This window comes from Artibeus jamaicensis, unplaced genomic scaffold, assembly GCF_021234435.1.
Source record: "Artibeus jamaicensis isolate MK-2021 breed Jamaican fruit bat unplaced genomic scaffold, CSHL_Jam_final contig_65, whole genome shotgun sequence".
In the NCBI taxonomy this organism is placed as follows: Eukaryota; Metazoa; Chordata; class Mammalia; order Chiroptera; family Phyllostomidae; genus Artibeus; species Artibeus jamaicensis.
Window position 1 is genome coordinate 3007763 of NW_026521913.1, and position 13446 is coordinate 3021208.

The window sequence follows — 13446 nt, forward strand, 5'->3', positions numbered from 1 at the left end:
ATACCGGGCGGCAAGGATCAAACAGTAGATAACATTACAAAGAGATCTCAGTCAGTGTCCCTCAGGAAGAGAGTTACAGAAACTTTGGGAGACATACTCATTTCCTCTTGGACCTTTATCATATGAATGAAGGCACTCTTAGCAGAGCAGATTTCATGGGTTTATCAGTAAGTCTTTGTGGTGCCAGATTTTTCCCCAGGGCACACTCTGGCCAGGCAAGGAGCTGCACCTCTCCCCATCAGGTATTCAGGCTTAAGAGGATTAGAGCCAGGAAGTACTTCTCCCAGAGGACATGGGGACTCGGGCTTTGACAAAGTTGGGGGGCGAGAGTCCATTGCTCTTTGTTGCAGCCCCCCAAGTCCTTCCATGAAGGCCTCCCAAGTGATCAAGTCTGGCTTAGGTTCCCCCCCCCCTGCTGTGAGGGGTCTTACTCTGGGGCAGCGTTTGCTACCAAAGACAGGCTTTGTCTCCTGCGGCTGGCATTCCAGAGGTCTTCTCTCGCCCTTAGCTACAAGGGGTAGAGATACAATTCCTAAAACTAGGCAGAGCGGTGTATAACATTTCTCCACGTTCTGTGAGCAACCCTAGGAAATTAATCCAATTCAAGGAAGCACAGGTGACTACCTGGACTTACAATTGGCATTGAAGTGGGAGGTGGTCTTGTAGGACTGTCCTATAGGACTGAAACTGGAAAAGTCAGCATTCATGCTTCCTGTCACTACCACAACCAACAAGTAGAAATAAAGATTGAATCTTTATGGGTGCTTTATTCAGATGACCAGCAATCTGAGAACATAGTGGATTATGTACCCTCAAAAACTTTCTTAACATCTCATTTCAAGCTGACCCTTTTCTAAGGAGAAGAGTGTAGGTTAGGTGGTTGGGAAAAGAGTTGCAGTCCAGAGGTGATTTTCCTAGTACTTCTTTATCTCTTAATCAACAATTCTTTATCTGCATCATGGGTGTTCCCTCCCTGGAACACAAGGCCCAGAAAACCATCTCCATTGTTTGCAGTCCCCTGGAGACACAAAGGTTGAATTGCTGGTTGACCACCTGGAATCTGATAGGTAATGCATTCCAGGTCCTGGAATAACAGCTTTCCACAAGTGTTAATCACTTAAGCCTATCAACTATAGCAAAGGCTAAAATCTTTAACTCTTGAGTTCTCCTATCAGGATCTGACACTATCTGCAGGCAAATAGCATAGACACTGAGTTAAATTGTACAGCACCCATCTGGTGTCACAGAGTTTCTTGGAGGTGTGGAGAAAATACACACACACACAAGTTGGAATTGTGACCAGAATCATACCTTGGCTAAATGGATAACTGCTTTGAGCCTCAGTTTTCTTATCGTTAAATGGGAAGACAAAACCCACCTACTTACCTCATGGAGCTGCCACTAAAATTCAATGCAACTGTTGATGAAAGGTCCAAACCTATAGAAAAACTTTAAGAACTTATTTGAGCCAAAATTTTGAGGACATGCCAAGAAGCAAGATCTCAATGACCTAAGAAAATGCTCCAGAGAATGGTGGTTTTGCAGCTCATCTCATACATGTAGAATCAAAGCAGAAAACATAAGGAAGATACATGAAATCCACTGATGGTAGATTAAGGAGGCAGAAGAAAGCAAAGCAGGGAAATATATAGGATTGTATTAAAAGCAAAATGGAAAGACACCTACTCCTTTTATATTGGTGGTATATATTATAAGACAGTTAACATTTACAGCACATAGAGATGGTATGTGGGGAATAAGATAACAATGAGGAGTTCTGTGATCCCCTGCTGTGGTGATCTTGTGCTGTGGTGCCTGGAAAAGACAATTACTCTGACATTTTAAAGGTGTGTTATCCTAGATACCTAAGAACAATGGGCAGGCTCAGTAATGTAAAGACTGACCTTTGCTAAGGAAGCTCTAGGCCTGGGACGTGACTACTAGCCATGTCCTGTTCGGTTAGGAATTTATGATGAGACCATTGTGTATGGTTACTTTCAGTCACTGAGCTTGTCAGGCCTGCCATGTGACTCCCTGAGCTTGCAGGATCTACTAAGTGGCACCTTTCATTCACACAACCTGTGTTTTGTGAGAGCACTCTGGAAAAGAGAGGATCTGGGCACCAGCTACCATTAGAGTACTTTTTTTCTGTGTGCTTTATCACTTTCTCACTTCATTTAATTGTTCAAGGAAAGAGATTTCCATCCAGTGATATTTTACAATGTAAAATCAAGGCTATACACATCCATTTGGTACCTGTGCCCATGCAAATGCTCAAATTACCCAAATCTGAAAATGCAAAGTAACATCAACACGTGTTCTAAGTTATAAATAAATAAGCAAAAATCCAGGGGCTTGTTGTTCTTCTTAAAAGAATCCACTGGTTGGGTAGAGCAAATCTCAAATCACAGAAAGATTTTAAACTTTCTATGGGGAAATCAGAATCTTTAAGGCTAGAGGTTTTAGGTCCCCAAATGATGTAGGATTCAGTTTTATAAACCACATACATACATGAAACTAGGTATGAATGAATCTCTATGTATCCTATGAAAAATATACATATATCGTGGCCTAAATTCCTATTGATTTTGGAACCAGTCAGCCTTCTGTTCCTTTGCAACACCCACCAAGAGGGAATTGTAGACTGAAAATGCATATTTTTGAAGGCAAGAAATAAAAACATTAAATGTTGTGGTTGAACAATTCAGTTACACCTTGCATGCTCTCAGATGGTCATTGCCATGGAGATTTTCTGCGTTTGTACTTGGTGGGAGCTTTGCTTCTGTGAGGGAGGAAGCAAGGAAACAATTGTTGAGATCAATACTGTGCATGGTTAGAGCTCAGAGTCTTTTCCAAAGGTAGCTTAGAGATGTTGTCTGGCTCACTACACCCAAGAAACTAGTTTTGAGGGAGTTGAGTTAGATTTGCTGCCCTCGAGGAAAGTTTTGGGGTAATGGAAATGTTTTATATTCTCACTGAGATGTGGATTATATGGCTGCATGCATTTGTCAAAATTTATCCAATATACACTTAATGGATAAAAATTTCTGTGTTTTACTATATGCAAATTATGCCTCAATTAAAAATTTTTTTGGTTTCCTCTTACTTTGTTGCTTGAAAAGTTCAGCTTAATGTTACCATTCACCATGGTCAGTCAATCCATCCAGGTGTCCACTCGTGCCCCTTTCCACCCAGCCTCACTGCCTCCAAGGTGAGCACACACATATGTGCACAGTTACACACATGCTCAGCATTACCTGCCAATGCTCATTGAAGCCTGGTGTGTGGGGCCAGCAGAGAAGTTAGGTGCTGTGTGGCATGAGGAAAATCTTAGGACCCAGGTGTCTTCCCTCTGTATTGGGACTAGCTGGGGAGGTAAAAAGGTGACCCAGGCAAAGAATGTGACCAAGATCAGCTTCAGGTGAGGGATAGGGCCATCAAACTTAAAAGAGGTGAAAGGACTTTGGGAGAGATGGGCAGAGTAGAAGTGGGAAAGAGGTGAGTGTCCAACTGACTAGACAGAAGGTCCCCAAAAAGGAAATGAGAGCATGCTGAGGTGGGAAAGGTGAACTGCAGTTTGGAGAGGCTCCAGGTGCCCACCTACAGACAGGATGCTAGGGTGTGAGAGCAAGCCTCTGAAGTCTCAGTAGAGTCCCTGGCTGTGTTTATTCTATTCATTAATAGTTCTTATTGGTGAGAAGGATCTATTGTAGGTATCTTTTCATTTTTTTTGTGACTTATAAAATCAATACTTGGTGATAGCCCAAAGCTGAAAGCAGCCCAGATGTCCATCAACAGGAGAATAATTAAATAAACTGTGGTATATTAATGATGTATAAGGAATAAGCTATTGACACAATGAAAAACATGAAGGACTCTTTAAGAGAATCCTTGCATAAAAGAGTGTACACTCTAAGATTACATTTATATGAAGTTTCTAGAGCAGACTAAACCAACCTATGGCAGACACTTAGAGCAGTGATTGTCCCTGGGTGAGATAGAGAGGACAAGAGAACTTTCTGGGGGGATGGAAGTGCTGTAAATCATGGCTGCAGTTTGGATTACATGGGTGCACATGTTTTTCATAACACATTGAATGGTGAAATTATGATTTGTGAATTTTACCATATGGAAATTGTACCTGAAAGTAAAAGACCCATGAACTACAATTGAACCCTACTTAACACTTAGCAGATGCCAGTTGAAGTGTTTAGAAATGAAGTATACTAGTATCTGAAGCTTATGTTGCAGTTTATTAAAAATAAGATGGTATATTTCAGAATGACCCATAGACATGAACAACAGTGTGAGAATTGACTGTGGAAGCAGGGAGTGGGATGGGTGGTGGAGGGTAAAGGGGGAAAAGTTGCAACAACTGTAATAGAATAACAGTAAAAAATTTTAAATGAATAATGATAAGAAGAACAGTTAAACAAAAATTTGAAAATTAAAAATAAGACCGTTTCTTTCAATTTTATTGAATGGTTGAAAACTTTCAAAATAAAATGTTGAGAAAAAAGCTATACACGCTCATAAAAATTGAGACAGGAGACAACAAATATTGATCAAGGACCACATTGTTTCTGGAGCATCATTCAGGAGTGGCATCTAGTGTCTCTCTGCTGCTAGACTCTCTCTAACCAGTCCACCCTGCCCCACAGAAACAATGACCCTTTTGTAAACCACATTTGAAATGCTACCTCAAGAGTACTCATCATTCACTTATCAGTAACATATTAAGCACATGGTCTGTGCTCAGACCTGTGCCAGGTGGAGGATAAAGTCAAACATGGTCCCGACTCTGCTCTTGTTCGTCATTTACAGAAAGGAGCAGCCAGGGGTGCCAGGGAAGTAGGCACAGGAAGCTCCTGACTGGGTGGAGAATAAGTGCTCATGTTTACTGATAATTTATTCTCCACCAGATCCTGCTGACATTTAACCTGGGTTAATTCAGGTAATCCTCACAACCACCCCATAAGGTGGGAAATGTATTATTTCCATTTGCACATCAGAAATCTCAGGCTTAGGGAAGTCAAATCCTCACTTGTCCATGACTATACAGCAAGTGAGTGACGGAGCAGGGATTCAGAGACCAGGAGGCTGGGACTGAGCCTATGCCCTAAACCAGGGGCTGGCAGGCTTTTTCTGGAAAGGGACAGAGAGGAAATGTTTTAAGCACTATGGGTCATGGGCCATACAGTCTCTGTCCAACTACTCAGCTCTGCCATTGTAGCATAAAAACACCTATGACAATATGTTAATGAGTGAGCTGAGTGCCAATAAAATTTTATTGATGAAAACAGGCACTGGGCCAGATTTGGCCCATGGGTCATAGTTCGCCAACTCCTGCCCCAAACCACCCATGGCTTCCAGTGGTTAGGAAGCTTTCGAGTTGGACCAGAGGCAACTGAAGGAATACTAATTCCTGACTGTTCCTCCACGTGGAAGTGTGGGAAGCAGATAGCAAAGAATCAATACAGGCTTTACAAGCCCAGGTCCCTAATTAAGAATGGCAAAGAAGCCCTGGCTGATGTGGCTCAGTAGGTTGCAGTGTCATCCTGTGCATCTAAAGGTTGCAGGTTCGAGCCCCAGTCAGCATGTGTGTGGGATGCAAATAACCAATGTTTCTCACATTCTCTCTCTCTCTCTACCCCCACCACCCCACACACTTCTCTCTCTCCAAATGCAATAAAAAAAGTGTCCTCAGGTGAGGATTTAAAAAAAACAATTACAAACAAATACAACCCTGGGCACATGTGCCAGCCCATTACCAAAGGAAGCTGCGGAGGAAAGGTGAAAAATACTCAGGAACCACACAGAAGTTCATTGTACTTAGTATTTAGAGCCATGTTTAGAATTTTAGCAGCACTGTTCTTTAGGACATCATGTGACTGTAGGAAAAGTAAAAGTCAAAAGCTGTGCTTGAACATGATTCATTTGAAAAAGCTTCACCAAAGAATTTTCCTGCTTGCAGCTTTGCTCTCACCGGCTCTCACTTTCTTAAGGGCAGGAAATCATTTTACTCACCCACTGTTGCTGACATGGATTCCGCCCGGGAGCTCAGCGAATGAGATGGGCTGGGAGTGCACTGGCTTCGTTCTTAGAAGAGTCCATGCAGCATTAAAATGAAGAGCCCAAAGGGTTTCTGAGTGTTCAGTTTCAGGGTTAACCCAAGGACCACGTGACTGAGGACAGCTGCAGCAGACTGTTCCTCACTCTGCATGGAGCTGCATCTTGTTCTGAGGAGCCCTTCTCTCCCCTTAGACACTGGCCAGGGTACATGTGGGATTGTCAGAGTCAGTGGGACAGAATACTTTGGGGGCAGAGGATCTCTTTTAGTATAAACATTTGTAATGTACTCATGGATATTAGCCTCTTTACTCCATCAAAGCTGATGAAAGGAGGAAACACTATCCACAGTCAAGCTGAGGGTTAGCAGGAAGTTCAGCTACCAGCTGGATGGAGTAGCTGATTCCTCATTTTTCCATGCTGAATTCCCTGGGTCAACCCATTGCTCTAGAGTCATGGAGATAAGATTTGAGTCCTTTGTTCTTAGGAAGGCATTTGATGGTTGGAGTCAAACAGATATTTAGCTCACAGATTCTGTAGGCAGAGGGAAGAGTCCAATGAATATTGCTTAGTGAGATGTTATGTTCCCTGTTCACACAAAAAGGGTTGGCTGTTTAGGGCATGTGGTATCCTGTCACCAAAAGATGAACCAAGTACACCCACCTATAGAGAGATACCCACTTGTTGCCATACCTACACTCCAGGAATGAACTGGTAAAAGGATGGCAAGAGGTACCTTAGACCATGTCAGAAGGACCCCGAATCACTCCTTCTAATAATCACCACTTTGTTCTCTGATGTAAATGATCAACCTGCCTTGCTTTTCTTTCTGTGAACACAGGTGAATCTTTGACTCACAGCAGCACGGTGTACATTGGTGGTGGTGGTGGGGGGTTGTGATCTTCCAAACCTAGACAAGACTTTTTAAGGGAACTGGTGAAAATTAAATGTCAAAGGCCCATCCCCAGAACCAAATCTAGCCTTAGTACAATATTTTCTCTAAGTCAGTGGATATATGCCCCTGGAGGGTTTATTAAAACACAGATTAATGCCCCCTTTCCTTTACAGTCTCTGATACAGGAGGTCTGGTGGGGCCTGAGAGCCTGCATTTCTAACCAGCTCTGAGGTCATGCTGCTGCTGTTGGTCAGGGAGCATCTGTGAGCACAGCTGCTCTAAGATATGCCTCCACTTTCAGGGCAGCAGCCTCATGACCTAGGTCAAAGCAAAGGGGCATCCTCAAATGCTATGATCCTTGTCAGCCACGTTGGCCCTTTAATATTCTCCACCTGCTCTGCCCAGTACTGTAGCCACTAATCACACGTGGCTTTTTAAATGTGAATTTAATTTTATTAAAGATAAGTTTAAAATTTTTGTCCTTCTATTGCATGAGCCCCATTTTAAGTGCTGAACAGCCACATGTTCCTAATGGCTACTATATGGGACAGCACAGATGTAGAACATTTCTGTCACTGCAGAAAGTTCCACTGGACAGCATCATTCTATAATTCCCAAAATTGTTTCTTTCTTTCTCTCCAAAGTTTGGCTGTTAGCCACACTGTATTATTGTGAAAATAAACCAAACAAAATTTTTTTATGTATATCAGAAACAGAATGTTAAATCTTTTTGCTTGCTCATAATAACAACCTTCACTCACCTATTTGTATCAAGTTAGTGTGAAGCTCACAACATTTTAATGCAAAAGAGATTAAAAACTTTAGCAATATTGTTCAAAATAAAGCTCTATCACTCATGCTGTAAAACTGATCTCCCTGGAGATGAGGTCCACAGGGAAGCCTTGTAGGCAACAAGAATCAAGCAATACACATGGAGAATTCAAGTGGCCATAGGCAGTCCAGCAGCCACCACTACTGGAGGGAAGCATGGGACTGGGCTGAGAGTGGACCAGAACAGGACATACACAGGGTCTTTTAGGAAAGTTCACATTTCTACTACAAGCTGCATAGCATGGCTGCAGAGGTCGCTTTTTGTTTTCCTTCCTAGAGGAGAGATTTGGACTCACTCAGAGATCCTTGAGTGCCCCACACTAAACATGACTTTTCAGAAGGCTAATTTTGTTTGATCCTTTTATTATAGATTCGTCTGAACAGCAGGGGACTGATCTACTCTGTGGGCCTGCTGCTGGCCTCTGTCTTTGTCACGGTAGGTTTACAGTTCTCTCCTCACTTTTGAGTTCCTATGTTCTCCCTCCCCACACCCCCTGGGGTTCCCTGGCTACAGAGTTTGTTTGGATACCAAATGGGCTTGGCCTCCTGGTAGATCTGGACAATTGGCCTCCAGATGTTCTGTCTTTTTTGTGACTGTTTCTTCTAGAAGTGGATCCCAGCATCCCACTAGAAAGTCCTTTTCTCTTACTGAAAAGAGGCAGCCTCCTCTCAGAAGCATGACCTTGTCTCATGTCAAACACAAATTATTTTACCAAAAACAAAGAGAAGATCCCACTTTTTCTGAAAAAATTAGTCACAGAAGGGTAGATTTCAATTAATTGACTATTCCAGTTTACTAAACATCTTCATAAATCCATGGGTTTGAACAATACTCAGCAACTAAGAATATATTTTATTGACAGTTCACTTTTATGCCATTCCACTATCTTGGCCATTTTTTATATCCCTTTGTATAATTAATATCCCAACCCAACTGACACATATGGTTCAAACAAATTTGTACCAACACATGGACTTACCCATACAAAGTATCCACTAACATACAAGTATGCTGTTGAGTTTCCACATTAAACATTGAGACACCATATGTTTTTTCCTGAAATTTTCAAAGAACTATTAACTAAATTATACCTAGCATGTTAACATACATATGACAGAGCACTGGAATTCAGAAGTACAGGCAGGAAGCAGGAAAGGTAATTTACAGCATCAAGATGGGAGTCAAATATCAAGGTTAATACTGCCTTACACAAAAGGGAAAATCTATATAATTTATTCTCTTCTAGTTTAGAGGTTCTTCAGGCCATATAACTTAGGGTTATGATATGTATAATAGCCACACATTGTGCTTAATGTTATGCATGTATTTTTTCATTTGGAGCTCACCACACCCCCATGAGGTAGTCAGTAATATTAGCTCCATTGTACTGATGACAATAGAGAAGTTGACACCAAATGATGGAGGAGAAAGTTGTCTGATGGAGCGCATTCTCATAGCAACCTATTTCTTGCATTGTGCATAGTTATGCAATTTAAAGGAAATGTGGCTAACCACTACCTGGGCTATCTGAATGAGACTGTCAAAAGACTGAAGGGAAATTAGTTTGGAGAATAAGAACAATTTCAAACATAAGCTTGCAGTGACTATTTGACATTCAAAGGACAAGGTCAAGAAAGCTATTGGAATGATGAGTCTGAGTTCAGGAGAAATGTACAAGCTAGAGACACCAGAATGTAGATGGTGTTTCAGGCCACGCAATTGGATGAGTTCACCAAGCAAATGAGCATAGATAGACGGGGAAGAGCCCCAAGATCTGAGTCAGGGCGATTAGGATAAAACCCTAAAAGAAGCAGAGAAAGAGCATTCAGAGAGTAAGAGGAAAACCAAAACTGGAAGAGTGTAACAACCAGAAGCTATGTAGAAACAGTGCTTCAAGATGGAGTGGTCATTAGGGTTGGAAACAGAGAATCATCAGTTCTCTTGACAAGGTGGCTTGCAAAGTGATGGGGCAGAGGTTGAGTAGAATAAGTTAATGGAGAATGGGGGGAAAAAATGGCAGCAGCTGCTATTTATAACATTTTCAAGTTACCTTGCTATAAAGCAAGGAAAGAATGGAAATCTAGAAAAAGTACAGATGAGAGAGCTAGCAGCATTCTTGTATGTTATTTGGAATAATCCAGCAATGGGGTGGAGGGATGGAGATAAAAGAGGCAATTGCTGGAATCACTTCCTTAAGCAGTACAAGGTGGCAGGCAGGGTGTCATGCTCATGTGGAAGAGTGGGCCATGAACAGGGTTGTGGACAGGACATGGATGGTAGGTCCTCACTAACACAAGAAAAGGTAGGCTGGCAGATGTGGTGGTGGGAGCCCTGTGAAATGGGAACAAGATCATGAGCTGAGAGTGAGAGTAGAGAAGGGAGTGTTGGGGATTTGAGGAGAGAGGAGATGTGTTGAAATAGCCACACAGGAAATGGAGAGATGGTGGACTAGGAAATGTGGGATGACTGCTATAAGGCATTATGGCCCACTTAAGATTTGTGGTCTTAAATTTAAAGTGAGACCCATCAGCCTGACTGGCATTCTCCTCCAGCCTGGGTCAGCTGCAAGGAAGCAGCCTGGAGTAGATGGGAGCTTGAACCAAAGGGCTGTGGCTTAGCCAGCAGGGACAACAAAGCTAGAGAGGCCAAGGAATGAGGTGGCTGCCAGGAGTGATGATAGCACTATAGTGACTATAGTGACTATAGCAATTGCTGGAGGAACTTGGGAGAGGGGTAAGGAGGGAAAGGGGTACAAGATGTGTGCAGTTAAACAGTGGTAGTTCCAGTGAATTTGGGGTCATGGAGTCTTCAGTGTTGTGGGAGTTGGGGTACCAAAATAGAACAAGCAGGAAAGACAAGAGATTGCTGGCAGAAAGTGGGATGTTTGACAAGCTCTAGGGTGCAGGACTGTCCAGTAGAACTTTCCACAATGCTGACAATGTCCTTTGTCTTCTCTGGACAGTAGCCACTGACCTCCTGTGGATATTAAGCACTTGAAATGTTATTGTGCAACTGAGGAACTGAGTTTCTAATTTCATTTTATTTATATTTAAATTTGGATGGCCACATGTAGCTAGTTGTTATAGCGCAGATCAAGGGTGTGGCATGGGAATGAGGGACTAAGATAGGGTAGAGGACAATAACTCAGAGAAGTGGTATTGGGAAGATCCTCTTGGTGGATAGTTAAATCACAAAGAAGGATGACAGACGTACCAATGATAGGCCTTGCAGTGAGGAACTTACGGCTATGAGGGATGCCAGGAGCACCCAGGGTTGACTCTACCCAGGAGAGTAGAGAGTGACTGTCCAGAGATTTTAGATGCCAAGCCCAATGCTTTTCAGGAGAAAAGAAGGAAAAGGGTATAGAAGCAGCAATGAGGAGCAAGGAGAACAACCTCCCAGCCTCCAGGAACAGGAACTTGAAAAGATGCAGCTACCATCTGTGGGCTGGTGTTCTCAGGGAGAACCAGGGTCTGCTTGGGACAAGAGGGTGAAGTGTCAGCCCAGGTGGTGCCAGCACAGAGCAGTGCAGCATTGGAATCCAGGGTAAGAGTGGGGCCTGCTATGACTATGTTTGTTACTCCCATCCTTATGACTTTTTAAAGTGACTTTCCCACAACCGGCAGGTTCTGACTTCCCTTCTTCTTGATTTTGATGTTCTTACGTTCTGCAATATGAGAGATGGACTTTGTGGGCCCAGGGAGAATCAGTGCCCAGCCTGACCCTCTGGCTGCTGTCCTCTGACCCCTCTGTGTATTGCAGGTGTTTGGTGTTCATCTGAACAAGTGGCAGCTGGACAAGAAGCTCGGATGTGGGTGCCTTTTTCTGTATGGTGTGTTCCTGTGCTTCTCCATCATGACAGAGTTCAACGTGTTCACTTTTGTGAACTTGCCCATGTGTGGGGAACATTGATCTACGAGGCCTCCTGCCAAGGCTCAGTTCCTTCTTTTCTGTGCAATACAAAACCCGGATGCACACGGAGTCACAGGGGCCCCCAGGGCTGGGGCTTCCATCTCGCCCACGCTGTTCACCAGCCTCCGCACCACCTCGGTGGCTCAGGCTCTCCCTGCCCCTTCCCTCCTCCACCTCCTCATGTTCTCCCTGCCACCCAGCCCCTCTTGCCCACCCCTTTCTGCCACCTCCATGTGAAGACTTTCACCATCCACCTGAATTTTCAAGCTCCAGAACAGTGACTGAGATTCTAGAAAACTGGCTGCTAACTGGCCCAAGCCAGACAAAACTTATTACAATCCCTCCTTTTTTTAAGTTATTGGATAAAAGACTAACATAATTTATGACCTGAGACTGTTAAAAAGTTAGTGAAGAGAGGGTAAATTGATTATAGGGAGTGTTTGGAATTTTGTTATGTTGTGAGGTGATTCCTAGGTTTCTAGGTTTTGGGGGGTTGTTTCACTTTGTGGGGGAGGAGAGGCTCTCCTTTTCACTCCTTTTCTTCCAGAGATGGAGAGAGCTCCTCTTGCATCTTCTTCTCCTGGGCTCTGGGTTAGTGGGTGATCCACAAGTTGTCCCCACTTGTCTTGGGATCAGACCCCATGCATGTTGGAACATGTGTAGATCTTATGGCTCATCAGAGGAACAACTGAGCTAGGCCACTGGGAACAGATACACGACATTTCATACCCAAGGATGCCCCCAGAGTCCTGTAGGTATTGCCTACGGGGTACAAGTTTTTCTGAGAAAGAAGACAGCTTCCCACATGTCCATTATGACCTTCACTTTCTTACTAGGTTCTTTCTAGCCTCTCAAGCAATAGTTCTAGCCTGCCTGAGGTCTTTGTCAAGGGGCCCTGGTTAAACATCCATCTGTGATGTGCCAGGCAGTTAGCAGCAGAAGCTTCCCAACCTGTGAGTACCTAAGATGTGCTCTCATGGCTTGACATTTGGGGTAACGGAGTGACTCAGAGGCCACCACTGCTTTCTGTGCAGGAGTTACAGACACTGGTTTCTTGGAAAATGGAGAGAAGCACACTTTGCACAGACATCGTCAATAAAGTCCCAATTTGCCACTTGGTACTGAGTACACTGGACCCTGACAGCTGGCTCTTGGGCCAGTGTCCTTCCTCCAGGATGCCACGGCCTGCCCGGCTCCACCCATCCCCTCCTGAAAGGATGGCAAGGGAAGGAGAAAACAGAACTGACATCTTTGAAACCATAGAATGTGTTAAATGCAGACTCACTCAAGGGCATAAGTTATTGTGAATGTTGTAGCCAATCACTGCTCAACAGCCCTGCTAGATTTTATATGACGCTGAATTATTATGCAGACTAATTCCACCAGTTGAGACACACCCATGCTTGTTTCACTTGTATTTATTGAAACTGTGGATTCATGCTCGCGCTCCCCCTATATTTACTTTAAGCACTGATCACTAATAATCCATTTGGTATGGTTTTCCCTGTCCCTTGTACACATTCTGGTATGAATTGTAAAAATAACCTGCTACAAATTGGTTGAATGTCTCTGTCAAGAGTGTGAAATGAGATGAGCATTAGCCAATGGGGCACCTGCCTGATGGAGGATTGGGAGAGGAAAATCACCAATTTGGGCTCTCAGAGCTAAGACACACTTATTGATTCTGTTGCACATTTTGCACTGGTTTATGGCAATTGTTTTCTTGGACAGATAGTGT

General features: G+C 43.4%; 1 protein-coding gene across 1 annotated transcript in view; it reads left to right on the forward strand.

Annotated features, from left to right (window-relative positions):
* SLC24A3 (solute carrier family 24 member 3) overlaps positions 1-13444 on the forward strand; it is a 606708-nt gene extending 593264 nt beyond the window's left edge. The window contains exons 16-17 of the mRNA XM_053670958.1: positions 8166-8231; positions 11559-13444. Coding sequence (XP_053526933.1) covers positions 8166-8231; positions 11559-11708 — 216 coding nt within the window. The 3' untranslated portion in view covers positions 11709-13444. The remainder of the gene's footprint in view (positions 1-8165; positions 8232-11558) is intronic.
* The last annotated feature ends 2 nt before the right edge of the window (positions 13445-13446 follow it).